Source organism: Cadophora gregata (genome assembly GCF_030347475.1).
Source record: "Cadophora gregata isolate MNR1 chromosome Unknown scaffold_10, whole genome shotgun sequence".
In the NCBI taxonomy this organism is placed as follows: domain Eukaryota; kingdom Fungi; phylum Ascomycota; class Leotiomycetes; order Helotiales; family Ploettnerulaceae; genus Cadophora; species Cadophora gregata.
The window spans coordinates 140,723-154,289 of NW_026695933.1; the positions used below are offsets into that span (position 1 = coordinate 140,723).

The window sequence follows — 13,567 nt, forward strand, 5'->3', positions numbered from 1 at the left end:
AGCGTTCCCTGTTGTCTTCTCGCTTGGCTGTATGGCCCCTTCCCCCTTTCTCGAGTTAAGCGAGTTAATAATATCTTGACCAAGGTCGCCTTGCCTTCTCTGTGATACGATCAAAACCAATCCAGTCTCAACATGCAAAGTCAACAACAATTGTCTGTTTTATGCTAGTCTTGAATTGTTAAGAAGGTCGAACTCTGCTGCACTAAGTTCTTTGTGGATCAGCGTACTAGTTGACCTTGAAGAAACAAAGGATAGGTCCCGTTGGAACCTTACCTGTCTTTGCTACGAATCTTACCTGACTCCTCTTTGTCGTCTCAAAAGGTAGTATAATTTGTCTCGTTGTATTTGGATTGGACTTCGAGTGTCTTCCAGGCGACAATAGCTGCGTCTTCTATTGGGCTCTTCACTCTGTTTCCGAGTGATCAATACACCTTCGAAAACACTTTTTGGCGCGGTCTTTATCTCCAAGCCGCAATTTGAATCAGTTGTGACTCAAAGATTGGCGAATTTTCCTTGGTGTGACAAGAAAAAGGATCAACCTGTCTCCTTCGATATATTCCGGATTTAAATTTCGCCTCAGAATTATCCTGCCTTAACAACTTCGATTCGACTGCCTAACCTCCACTCAAAGCTCTTAGATTGTATCTCTCCATACCCATCTCTCCAGTCTCGGCCTCACCTTCCTCTCAACTTGAGCCATACCAGACCACTATCACAATGGCCCCAAACTCGAGTGAAGTCCCGTGCCGCACACCAGAGCCAATCTTCAACCATGAAGAAAGAGAAGACGGTATCTACCACACCGAGATCCTTCCCCATGGGCTTGAAAGAGCGTCGTCGTCGATCTCAAATTGTACCTACAGTCCTTAAGCAACGCCGACATCTCACTAAAGCAGAACTTGCTGCTGCCGATTACACCCTCATGGGAGATAAGCCGCATTACATGGAGGTCAAACTTCGAAGTGGGAAGCAGGTTGTACTTCCCTTCGCGCGGTATTTTGACCCAGTTGGAATGCAGGATATTGGTGTGTTTGATAAGCTTGCAGAGATTCAGCGTATGGCCTTTCAAACGGATTTTCGGCCTCAGCTCGCTCGGATTTCCAAGGCTCATAATCCTTCTCATGAGGCCTTGAAGGGTACTACGTACGATCTCGGAGCGACTGTGCAACCTGGCCATGGCAATGACGGTATCCAACTTGGCGGTCTTGCAAAGACAAATGACCCTGAAATCAAGCACCTTACCAGTTTGGTAGCTCAAGTCGGATCCTGTATGGTCAAGAATGCCTTCCCACCAACCCATTCAACCGCGGAAATCCGGGAGCGAAGATGGATGGTCGGCGCTTCTCTCACCATCGGCCATAAAGATAACCACGAAGTAACCTCCATTCAAATCAACTTCAGCATGCTGAACCAAGAACTCGTCGACGCCATCAAAGAAGTAGGCAAAGTCCACAACGACGGCAAAGACGACCGCCCCCGCTTCACAGCCCTCCTGTTCCTCCCATACTTCCCAAAGAACCATTTCCCCGGACGCTTCCTCATCACCACCGCTCGTCTCGCATGTACAGCCTGTCCATTCTCGGGCTTAGTCTTTAGTGGCACACACGCACATTTCGCCACAGGAATGGGTGCCTACGACAAGAGCATTAATATCGACTCCCCTCTTCGATATCATCGTCCAGCTGCAATCCAATACCCCAAACTCCCACCAGAAGCCAGATACGGCCGTGTCGCCATTGTCGCATATCCAAAACGCTGCCTCGTGCGACTCAACCCACGAGCCATGAGAGCCCAGGACTTCGAAGACGACGTCGCTGCCTTAGCTCACTTCTGCAGTCAGCGCAACATGCAGGAATTCCGGCTGCGAGCATTCGTCAAGATGAACCCCGCAGCCTTGAAAGACTCACCTGTCACGCCGGATGCTCTCATTCAGAAATTCTCCTGGGTCAACGACCACGGCGAGACTGAATATCCCCGTCGAGAACTTGCCACCGCTGCGTTACACTATGCTTTAAATGATATGAGTACTAATGACCCTGAGTGGAAAGAGCTGAATGATGCAGTTGAGAAGATCAGTTGTGGTTCGAGTTTTCCAAATGAGGTGGGCAAGCTGAAGAAGAAGAGTACGAAGTGTGGGGAGGAGGAGTGGATTGATGTTGGGGTGCCGGCTCCTAGGTACGGAGATGAGGTTCCGGGGTCGATTGACTGGATTGGATTGGAGAGATCGACGGCGTTTCTGGGGGCGAAGTTGAAGCGGAAGGTGGGGGATGTTGAACATGATGCTGAAGATGAGGATGAAGAAGTAGTTGGGAGCTTTGAGGGTGTACACAAGGAGAAGGTGCGCAGACTTGATACTTAGATGTCTCTGGCTTCAAGGGACAGAGTACGGATCTCTGAATGGATGGCTGTCGGAAAGACTTACAAAGTGTACATTGCAGAGCACGCAACTGCCCGGAGCTGTACATGTGCTGTAGGAGCATTCACACGCTCACTGGCGTGTTAAAACAATTAAATCATACTAAATGATCAATGTAATGATGTGTAACAGCTTTCCGTGAGACCAGGCTGTCTTTTGCTCTCCCAGATTGCTGGCATGGAGGTGAAGTTGATCGCTGATTTGCAAGCGAGCCAAGCGAGCAATGTTTACCCCATCCTTGGACAGGACAACGCGACACTGCTACATTCATGTGAATGAAACGATTGAGGATGAAAATGAACATAGACATAAGATTCGTGGATTTGTTCTGAGAGATCGGTCGGAGATCTGCATGCATGACGTATGCATGCCGAGCGTAAGCACGATCTGAACTTTACTGGTTTTGGCGTAACATTTTCCCGTTGCTTGTGGTCGACTTATTAATAGGCAACAGGATTCTGATCTTAGTATACAAAGGTACTACGAGTCTTATCTTTTTTGTATCTGCATTACGCCGACCCTTCATCGAATTCCAAAGTATAGTGCTTGGAACCGTGCTCGCTCGTTCTCACTTCGGAAATGAATATGGCAGAATCTGATTTCTTTGCAAGACTTGAGAGTCTGATCGAATCCCAAAATGAGGATGGGAAATCAGTCGAGCAGATTGCTGCTGAGCTAGGAACACCAATTGTGTCTATTGGAGTCCTCGACGCTGGTACAACCACCAGCAAAATCTACGGAACGGCACAGCAAAGCGCAAGTTCTCAAACTGAGCAACACTCCAAGACTTTCAACAAAGACACTCTGTTCCAAGCATGCAGCATATCAAAACCTATCACGGCTTTCGCAGTGATCAAATTATGCCAAGAAGGAACACTGGATCTCGATGCTCCAATCCCAACATACCTCAGCGACGAGCAACTCTCCTGGATCTCAACACCTAAAACCCTTCATCTCGTCTCTCAGATCACACTCCGCCACCTTCTCTCCCACACAGCTGGCCTCTCCTGTCATGGCTTTGCCGGCTACCCCACCAAACCCCTTCCCTCACTCCAGCAAATTCTCTGCGGCGACCACCCTGCCAACAATGAACCCATCACGATATCTCTTTTCCCAGGCCAGAAATTCTGCTACTCAGGCGGTGGCTTCCAAGTCATTCAACTCATCCTCGAGACTAAATTGCGGAAACCATTCCATGAAATCATGCACGAAGTCATTCTTAAACCACTCGGAATGACCAGAAGTACATATTCATTCATCCCCTCTTCAGAACCAAATTACGCACCCGCCCACCTAACAGGGAATCTGAAATCCACTCCTGATTTCCACCTCATGGCCGAATCGGCAGCAGCAGGTCTATGGACCACGCCCGAGGATCTCCTAAAAGCCATCCTCGCCATTCAAAAGTCTCTAGAATCAGGTGACTTCCTTGAGGTTGAATGGGCCAAGAAGATGTTGACTGAAGTCGAGGATAACAGTATGGCGCTGGGGTGGATGGCGAAGAAGGGAACGGGGGTATTTGCGCATGCAGGAGATAACATCCCGGGGTATGTGTGTTATGTTGCTGGGTATGCGGATTTCGAACCATTGGGTAAGAAGAAGGTAGAAGGGAAGAACGACACAGTAATCCCCAAGTTCTCCGGTGTGGCTGTTATGACGAGCTCGGCGCTTGGCGGGCCGTTGAGGAGGAGGCTAGTTCATGCGATTGCGTATTTGATGGGTTGGCCGAGTTTGTATCCTAAACCTGTTCTTCCTTTTCTGGATAAGAAAGCGAGGATTGATCAGGGAGCAAAGGAGTGGTGTGGAAGTTGGGGAAAGGAGAAGTGGATGCTTGAAGCGTGGGAGGAGGGGATGCTTTCGTTGAAATGCGGATCGTTTCCTTCGATTTCGTTGGTGCCAGCTGCTATACCGCCTCTCGATTACGATGAGGGTAAGTCTATTGACTTGATTGCGGATGGCTTGGAGATGATGATTCGACTTGGGTGGAAGGACGGGAAGAGGATCATTGAGCTTTGGCAGGATGATGATGTTGAGATGCTGGAAAAATGTTCATGAATATTGTTGAGCGCTCACCTATAATTCGAAATCTTCCAATTCTATCTCGGGTACCAAACAGCAAGAGATATGGAGGGTGGAACGGATTATATAACAGGGTGTTTTGATCTGTTGTTGGTTGGTTAGTTCGCGCGGTCGTTGTTTACCTCCCGTCGCTTATTTCGGCTCCACATCACATGCCTTTGTTCAGAACGTATTACTGGAACGATTAATGTAACTTGGAGTCTTGGAGTAATATTATCAATGTCTGCATTGGCGGATAATACGTAGAAGATTGAGGTTAGTGCCGGCTTCACTGTTGAACACCTTCGGGTTAGATGTGTAGAAATGTGAAAATGTAGCGAATGAAACCAAAATCGAGGTGAAAAACCAGTCCTGCGTTGTCTGAAGATCCAATCAATATCGATTACTTACGTCCTTCAAGAATGCGTAAATTTTGTCGATGGGACTTTGTGAAGATGTACCCAGCCGGAATTCGGATGATATCTCTTGGCAGCAGATAGCCGTTTGATTTGACCAAGGCAATATTGACCCACAGTGGATCCTGTTGGAATTTGTCCAAGCTACCAAGAAACAAGAATGAAAACGATTTTTTATACAAATTCCATGGTGTTGGCTCTTTTGGCATGTTGATCGTCGACGAAGTTCAATTCGTTTCGCCAATCACTCTGTAGGACCTCCGGCCCCCCACACCAGCCAGCAGCGGAAAGACTGAAAAGTATCGTGCACCGCGCAAACCAGTCACCATGCAGTTCCTCACTTCACTCCTCTTGCTGCTCCCATTCTGTGCATATCAGGTGACAGTCCATGCACAAGCACACGAGCCGGGGACATCTTCCTGCACAGACACGCATATCTTCCTCGCCCGAGGTCTGAACGAAGACTATCCAGGTCGACAATCAGACTTGGCAACAGAGCTAGCCGAAGTCCTGTATCAGTCTCCGAACAGTTCAAGCTATGAAGATATCATGTACACCAGCTCTTTCGAGGCGAATTACTGTGATTCGATCTTCGAGGGTGTCGTGAATGGCAAGGCGCAGATGATAGCGTATAATGAGCGTTGCCCGAAGTCAAAGTTGGTTGTGAGTGGGTACTCTCAAGGCGCGTATGTGGTGGGCGATATGTTTGCTGGTGGGGGTGGGACATTTGGAAATTGCGTTCAAGGCAGTAATGAGGGACTGGATATCAATTCAGATGCTGGAAAAATGGGTAAGTGCCTCTGACTATGGGGCGAAATGATAGCAGCTGACCTTTAAAATCCAGTTACCGCCATTCTGATATGGGGATCGAGACGCCACACTGCATCTCAACCATACAACACATTTTCTGGCGCCGAAAAGAACGGCACTTATCCCCGACCAGCTTCTCAACTTGAGACATTGAAGCAGTGGACACCTGTCCTACGAGATTATTGTGTTGCCACGGATCCCAATTGTGCAGGTGGGAATGTAAATGAAGACCATTGGAATTATTTCGAACTGTACACGGATCAGGCCGCTCAGTGGATCAAGAATCAGGTGGACAACAACATCACGGTTGCGTCGGTGGTGGCGCCTTCGGACAGTACTGCATCATCCACCACTCAGTCTACTATCACCAGTTCTGCAACGCCAGGCATGACAGGGACGTCAACTTCATCATTGACAAATTCAGCCACTTCGTCGAGTTCAGCTTCGACCTCCTCGTCCGGAAGTGCGGCTTCAACGTCTTATACGGTCAACATGATCGGTCTTGCAATAGCGGGAATATTTGCTGCCTCCATCTAGAGAGGTATCCTCAGTGCACTAGTCATGATTGTGGATGATGCTGTACTAGATTAATGATAATGTTTTATCCAGTGTGATGTTTTGGGCGCTGCTCAGGAAGAGGTCCTTCTGAAGACCCTCCATATTCTCGGCGGGCTCTCAACAGCATAGTGTCGAGTCAGAAGTTGAGATACTATCCGATGTCTGAAGTGAATGTACTGCGAATTGTCTCCGACCTAGGGACAGATGTGGTGAAGTGCGCGAGATATGATGAATCAAGCAAGTAATTTCCTTGTCATGGTGCTGTAAGTAAACCCCAATGTTGAAATACAAGCTTTGTCCATGTAAGCATCCATGAGAGCCGCATTACTGAGTATCATCAGGGTCTAGACTGCTCGACGCCCAAATAAACTTCCCAACCCTCACTGTTGGAAGGATATCACCAATGAGCGGACAACAAATGTTAAGCGAGGTCAATTCAGGGGGGACGGGCCGCCATTCGCTTCTTCACGGACTCCGCTGCCCATCAGCCAAGCCGACTCAAGACTTGCAGATCCTCCTTGTTTCACGACCCCAAACGCCTCAACAGCCTCAGCACATCGGTCTAGCCGCCTCATCCAAAGTCTTGACAGCTCGACATCAGGCCACTCTCCCGTTTCATACCGAGTTATCGGATCATGCTCGTGTGGGGTTGCCCTGGCTTTTGGCGACTGAAACCCGTGCCAGTCTGGTCTCGCCTTGGAATCGGGTGATTGATTGGCAGGTGCTGACGACTGCCTTTTGCGGCTTGTGCAGCGGCAAAAATATATGTTGCTGATATATATTTCGTCTGAACCTCGATGACGGAAAATTGTTGCGAGGGCTGTTGATCCTGGTGGTCCGGAACATTATTATATTTCTTTCGTTAATTCTTAATTCATCCAAGCTTGACGCTAGTTTTTTCTTCCAGACAATTGCTGTATCCATTCACCACTTCACAAAGGCGCTAGTCATCAGCATTCAATATGCCTGTTCTTCCTTCTCTTCTCGTCCGAGAAGTTCACGGCGTCTTGGCGAAAAGAGCCGTAGACCATACTGTAATAGAGGGAGTTGTCGTTAGTAAGTTATTCCACAGCCAAGAGGGCAATTTCCTCACTTTTGCATCTTGTCTTCCTTTACTGGCTGCACAATTGCCGAATATACACTGACACGGACCTTCAGTCATGGTTTGCGTCTTCGTGCTGGGCGGTGGTATCTATTGGTTGCGGAAGAAATACGATTGAAAGGCTCGTGGTGAGTTCCAGAATTCTCTCAACGAGAGAAAATCGGCTGACGAGGGTTCATTAGGTACACCATATCAATCACAGCGATTCCACGAAGTTCGTGAATTTTTTTTTTTCACGTCTCACACGAAGTCATCGCCTTTTAGTCGCTGGTAGATTTATCAGTCACAATCACGCAGAAGAGAGAGTGGTGCATGGTGCACTTGAGGAGAGATTCCATATTGTGTTTCTCTGAAATGAGAACGTGGTAGCAAGACCGCTGGCTCGCATCATGTACGAGCGGCCCGCGGGGATGTACAGAGATGCAGCTCGGGCACAATACTGTGTCGGTTTGAAAAAGCATTGGTCTGCAAACAGGGCATTACCTCCTGGAGATACAGACCTCGTTAGGAATGAGAATACAGACACTCACGAATACTTCTTTTACTTCTTCATGGATTCACACATTCAACGTTCCAACACATTACTGATGAATGGCAGACTGAGTCTCGGCACTTCATCTGTGATGTAGTGAGAAATTCTGCGCGAATGTTTTCTTAGAAGTCTATTCCAAGTGTCTCTCTCTGCGTTAATCACTTCTGTCCCACTCAGTTCATGGATTTACGCCCTACCCCATCCGTATCTATAAAAGCCCGCGACTCTCTCCCCTTGTGCCATTCTCTCCATATCGTCCAAATCTCTCCCACAGAAAAACCAGCGAAAGCAAACTCTATCTTCAAATCTCCAGATCCTCAACATCAAGACCACATCTTCAAGGAACTAGAAAAAACAGTAAATACAAAATGAGCTCCGGGGAGCAAGAATGGTATTCTTACTGCCCAAGGTGTGGATGGAAAGGCCGCGGGGTTCGGGAGCCAACCGACGACCCAGGGCAATGCCCAGATTGTCGTCATCGAGTGATCCTTTTGCGTGCCCTTGGTCCGTTTTATGAGTGAGTCTGGAGGTGAGATAGGTGCAGTGAAGTACATTAGTTGGGGGATGGAGAGGTCATGGGGGGATAGATACATGCGTATGGAGAGAACTTAAATGATATAGTGCGACCTTTGTCTAAGGGAGGGGTGACGCCGAGAAGCGTTCGGGGCTGGGGTTAGTGCAAGGAGTAGATCGGTGCTTTGTGCTTCTATGGAGTCTTTGAACAATGAAATCTCGTTTGCCTGAACTAGAGAACCGATGAGGTTCAAAGTCCGGCGATGGCGATAGCGATCGCAGGTGGCTGCTGCGACAGTGGAGAGTTGGTTTGGACAGATAAATGTAGCTCCGGCCTTGGAAACGTATTCGTTGCTCTCCCCACACCCTAACATATGAATACTATACAGTACATGAAGACTCGCGCTAAACTAGCAATATCACGCGGAAGTGATGCTAATATATACCTTAATGATACTGATATCACACGTGAAATCCTCGCAAGCCCTAAGATTTGAAGGTTGCCACCTCCCACCCACACAACCTGTACCGAACGCCTGACTTTCTAGCGCCTCGTCCTGAATTCACTACAAGCCATCAGTACCTGTGAAGTCAGTCCCATACACTGTCTCAACATACATCGAATTCGAAAATCGTAAGCCAAAACGTAGGTTTCAGGATCCAGCTTCAGCCGGTGACATGGCGAACGATGTCACCTCCTCTCGCCCTCACTCGTCATATTCAGGATGTCTTCTCATCCGATGACTCCTCAAAGACGCTCTCGATACACAAGGCTTAAAGCACACATCACAGGTCGGATGTTCCCTCCTCAAATGCTCCGCCCTCTGTCCCTCCGATGCAAAGAACACAAAACAATTCGCACACGGGAAATGCGTTTCCTGCGTATGTTGATTCAGCGCCGCAACAGTCGAGAAATGCCCCACAGTGGGCGGACAAAGTGAGCACTTTGGATGATGCTTCGCTCGGTGTTTGCGCAGTGATGGTCGTGAGGTAAAGATAGCGGCGCACTGCGTGCAGGAGGGGTGAGAGTTGTGGATGTGGATGCGGAGTCGGTCGGAAGTTTGGTACCGCTTGGAACAGAATGCGCAGTGGGGGTGTTCGGTTTCCATGTGTGTGTTGTAGAGGTGGTAGGATGTGAAAGCTTCGTGGGAGGGGCAGTAGGTGCAGGTTGGGTGCATGAGTGTCATGTGTGAGTCCATGTCTTCGAGGGAGTCGTGCTGGATGTTGCAAGTTGTGCATTTGGCGTGGAGATCTAGGTATTGGTCTTTTGATTTGTGGTACATTAGACAGATTTTGCAGTAGACGTGGCTGGTTCTGTAGTGTTTGTTGTACTCATCTAAGGAGTTGAAGCGTGGTGTTGAGCATAGAGAACAACGGGGATGGTATGAGATCATATGTTCATCTTGCTGTTGGAACGTGACAGCCTCGAATGGACATAGCTCACAGTTCGGATGAGCCTCCTTGGTATGTTTGTCTCTTTCATCTAGGCTTCCGAATCTTGAGTGGCATCGCCGGCATGCTGGATGGACGGCGTCTGAATGATGGTTGAGTTGACTTTTAGTTGAAAACTGTTCCTGGCACCACGAACACCTGGGATGTGATTCATTCACATGATCATCCAGCATAGCTTGGGAGAGGAAACTCTGCTGACACCATGTACATTTAGGATGCATCGAATCGAGATGTTCAAGCAAATTTGGAAACCTTCCGTGGCACAAACTGCACCTCGGATGCATTAGATCAACATGATCTTTCAACTCCCTGCGTGAACTGAACTCGCTTGAACAATCGCCACAAGAGTAATGTTTTGAGGGTGTTGGCTCGGAGGTCGGCGCCTGTATTGCTTTCATTGGTGCTGAATTGCTGGAACCCGACACTGTCAGGTTTCCTTGTGGCGAGACATATATCGCGTGAGATCCGCCTTGGAGTATTGACGGATCCAGTGTCAGGTTCCCGTCGCAGTATATGAGAGAGACACTTTCGCCTCTAGTGAGAAGATCTTTTTGATGGGCCATCATAGAATTTACAATTCCCTCAGGTCGGTTCCGGTGAGCCAAAGCTATCAAAGGTCAGGTATGATCAATCTGCGATGATTTGAAAGGATAGAATTACTTTGACTGTGTCAGCTTTATGCTCACAGCTCCTTTTCAGGTTTTTAAGTGCTAGGATTATTTACCCTTGATATGGCATCTTCCAGACTTGCTTCGATGAGCTAGCTGGCGGCAAGTCGTCGTCGTCTACCCGTCCAATCTCCACCACATCTTCCTCCTCCACGGAAGCGGACATCCTGCGAAGGAAATCCAGTCAATATCGTATAAACTCGTTAAGTTGAGGCCTGGTCACAGATTGCCGAGCGATAGCAAAGTTGTCATCAATTTTGCGCTTACGTTGCCGCCGAAGATGAGGTCAGGAAAAGGTGCCGCCAAGTTGAATTGTTGTCGCCGCCCTATTCGTCGCCCGCATTGCATGCAGCACATGATGACACCAATTGCATGACTCGATATCAACCAACCACTCATCTGTGCCAGAGGCTCCTCGCGATAAGCAGCCCCCAACAATGCTGAAACCCCCAATGAATGGAAATTGATAACCACGTGATGAGATATTCATGAGCCGAACTTGATAAGTCTTATCTATAAAATTTATCGTCTAGAGAATGTCGAATAGAGTTGTGCAAAGACCTAGTTCTCAGCACCGGAAATATCTTTTGAATGCGATCCTGGAGGTCTCACACCTCTTGGTCCACTTTTTCCAACTTGGACGAGATGAGCTTCTTTCTCATTCGAATCATTTGTAAAGACAAAGCTGCGGAACTCGCAGTTTTTGTATGCGGTGCCTATCGAAGTCATGAACGATGCTTTAGGATCGAAAAAGAATCAAAGAAGAACTCACCATGGCTGGGGTCAAAGGTCTCCCAGTCGTCTGTGAAGTAGTGCAGAAAGGCACCATGGGTTACCAGCACGATTGTCTTCTCAGGTCGCTGCCACAGCCAGGTCCTAAGCTCAGCAGCTCGTGCAGTGACCGCTTTTAGGCTTGCCTCGAATTTACCACTCTACAGATCCATCAGAATCGGTTTCTTGGGCTGGCAACGAGGACGAGAAAGGACAAGCTGGACCTTTTTACCTTTCTGCTCCATCCGGGTTCCAGCACGCTGTAATCAATCCGGCTGGGGTCAAATCCTCCTTGGGACGCCTCATCACCAAGAATTTTCTTAATCTGTAACTCAAGCTCGTCTCGTTCAAAGCCAGTATCACATGGTTTGTCGCTGATCTCCTGAGCTTGTGGTAAGAGCAGAAGCTGTACACCTGGTCTCAGAAGTGCTGGTGCAAACCCTTCAATGGCAGTTTGAATTGTTCTTCGCAGCGGCGAAGCCATCACAATGTCGACGTCATTATGGTATGGAAACGCCGCACTCAGTTCTTTGCATTGCTCTTTTCCGTGCGGAGTGAGAGTTGCATCTCTGATGGAGAAGTCGTTCTGTTCATGAGTCAGCGAGTGATACGTGCCAAGAATGGGTTGAGGAAAATACGCACTGCGATGTTATGGCCACCTTGGGCATGGCGCACTAGATAAATCGTCTTCTCCATTTTGAAGCGAAAAAACGGGATCTCGGGAAGAAAGCTGGGATGCGAGATGTGGTGAAGTGTTTTATGGCCACGATGTTGTCCAGAGAGTCGGACAACTGTGAGCCGGACATGAAAATCTCCATTAGTGACTTCGCTTACAGTATGACCTAGATTCCTCCTCCTTTCATAAAGTGGGACATCTTGACTAAGCTGTCAATCACACGACTAACTCTCACAGGCGATAGAAAGGAACCATCAAAGCCCTAGATATGATACAATATCCCCTTGGTTTTGTAGACCATGCCATGCAAATCCCCAATATGAACATATACAGACCATGGCAACGTATGAAGTCTCAAATCACAACATTGCGACGTCACGCACATCCGTCGGTTAAAGGAAGCTTCAAATTTCAAGCCCTTGCAGCAGTCCTCTCTCATCCAGCTTCAATTCCTGGCCCACAAAGTCCCAAATCTCCCTTCGACATGCAGGATTCTTAGTCTGTGGCATCGGCTTAGCTTGCCAAATCCTATTCGCAAACGTCCCTCCTCCTCCAGATTGCTTCAGCCCCCAAGCCGGGTTCGTAGCAGCATTCGTGATAGTCAAACTCCCCTGCTGTGCATCAATACCAACATAATGCATAAGGACCCCGGCAACCCTGGTGAAGAAATCCATTTTGGGGCCCCAGATATTCGTGATAACGAACCCTGGATGGACACCATGCACGACGATGTGGTCGTACTTGTCGTTCTTTAGGAGGCGGGCTTGGAGCTCTGTGAGCCAGGTTTGGAAGTACAGTTTGTTGTTGGGGTAAGACATTATACCGTTGTTGGCGTTGCTGAGATCGAAGACTCCGAGATACTGCATGTTGGAGGTCGTGCAGATTATGCGTGGTTCTGGGGCTCGCGCAAGGGATGGTAGGAGGATAAGGGTGAGCAGAACATGGGAAATAAAATTGACCTGTAAACTACTCATTGGAATCATGTTTACTTGAGTGATCGTATGGGATATTTCTCACCTGATGAAGCATTTCGAAGCCATCACTGGTAAGTTTCGGTTTGCCGTCGTTTCCCCCTCCAGTCCCCGCATTGTTGGCCAAAATATCCAACGGTCGATTCGATTCAAGCCAACGTCTCCCAAGAGCCTCCACGCTGCTGAACTTGCTCATATCGCACTCCCACCACTCAATTGTCGTATTCTCATGTCCAGACGCTTTGGCGGCGATTTTGATCTCTTCTACGACAGCATCAGGCCTCGGCTCACGAGATGGCGGATTTGGTCGACAGCCCAGGACGATATTTGCACCCCACTTGGCAAACTGTAATGCTGCTTCTCTACCAATCCCGCTGTTACCTCCTGTGACGAGGATCCACTTCCCTCGGAGGTCAGCATCTGGAATTGAGAGTTTCCGAGGATTGACACCCTGCCAAAACTGCCACGTGGTCCATAATTTTGACGGGTTGACAGCTGGTCTGTTAGGGTCGCTTTCTTGTGTCATGTTACGTATATGGCAAAGGAAAGCTTTGATGAATTCCACATGAAATTATTTGAGGTCGAAGATGAAAGATATAGAATGCGTCGAGTTCAAGTCAGTGC

At 48.4% G+C, this 13,567-nt stretch overlaps 5 protein-coding genes across 5 annotated transcripts; 3 read left to right on the forward strand and 2 right to left on the reverse strand.

The window, feature by feature from the left end:
* Window positions 1-772: 772 nt before the first annotated feature.
* Window positions 773-2,359, forward strand: ONS95_001408 (uncharacterized protein; the record flags this gene model as incomplete). The annotated part of the gene is made up of 1 exon (XM_058494605.1): window positions 773-2,359. One exon carries the CDS (start codon window positions 773-775, stop codon window positions 2,357-2,359), a length of 1,587 nt encoding a protein of 528 aa, XP_058354912.1.
* A 636-nt stretch (window positions 2,360-2,995) lies between these two features.
* On the forward strand, window positions 2,996-4,471 carry ONS95_001409 (uncharacterized protein; the record flags this gene model as incomplete). Its single annotated transcript, XM_058494606.1, has 1 exon — window positions 2,996-4,471. The coding sequence occupies one exon, from the start codon at window positions 2,996-2,998 to the stop codon at window positions 4,469-4,471; it is 1,476 nt and encodes a 491-aa protein (XP_058354913.1).
* A 746-nt stretch (window positions 4,472-5,217) lies between these two features.
* Window positions 5,218-6,237, forward strand: ONS95_001410 (uncharacterized protein; the record flags this gene model as incomplete). Its single annotated transcript, XM_058494607.1, has 2 exons — window positions 5,218-5,680; window positions 5,735-6,237. 2 exons carry the CDS (start codon window positions 5,218-5,220, stop codon window positions 6,235-6,237), a joined length of 966 nt encoding a protein of 321 aa, XP_058354914.1.
* A 4,849-nt stretch (window positions 6,238-11,086) lies between these two features.
* Window positions 11,087-11,992, reverse strand: ONS95_001411 (uncharacterized protein; the record flags this gene model as incomplete). The annotated part of the gene is made up of 4 exons (XM_058494608.1): window positions 11,087-11,241; window positions 11,298-11,457; window positions 11,529-11,882; window positions 11,939-11,992. The coding sequence occupies 4 exons, from the start codon at window positions 11,990-11,992 to the stop codon at window positions 11,087-11,089; spliced, it is 723 nt and encodes a 240-aa protein (XP_058354915.1).
* A 384-nt stretch (window positions 11,993-12,376) lies between these two features.
* On the reverse strand, window positions 12,377-13,469 carry ONS95_001412 (uncharacterized protein; the record flags this gene model as incomplete). Its single annotated transcript, XM_058494609.1, has 2 exons — window positions 12,377-12,931; window positions 12,990-13,469. 2 exons carry the CDS (start codon window positions 13,467-13,469, stop codon window positions 12,377-12,379), a joined length of 1,035 nt encoding a protein of 344 aa, XP_058354916.1.
* Between the last annotated feature and the right edge of the window lie 98 nt (window positions 13,470-13,567).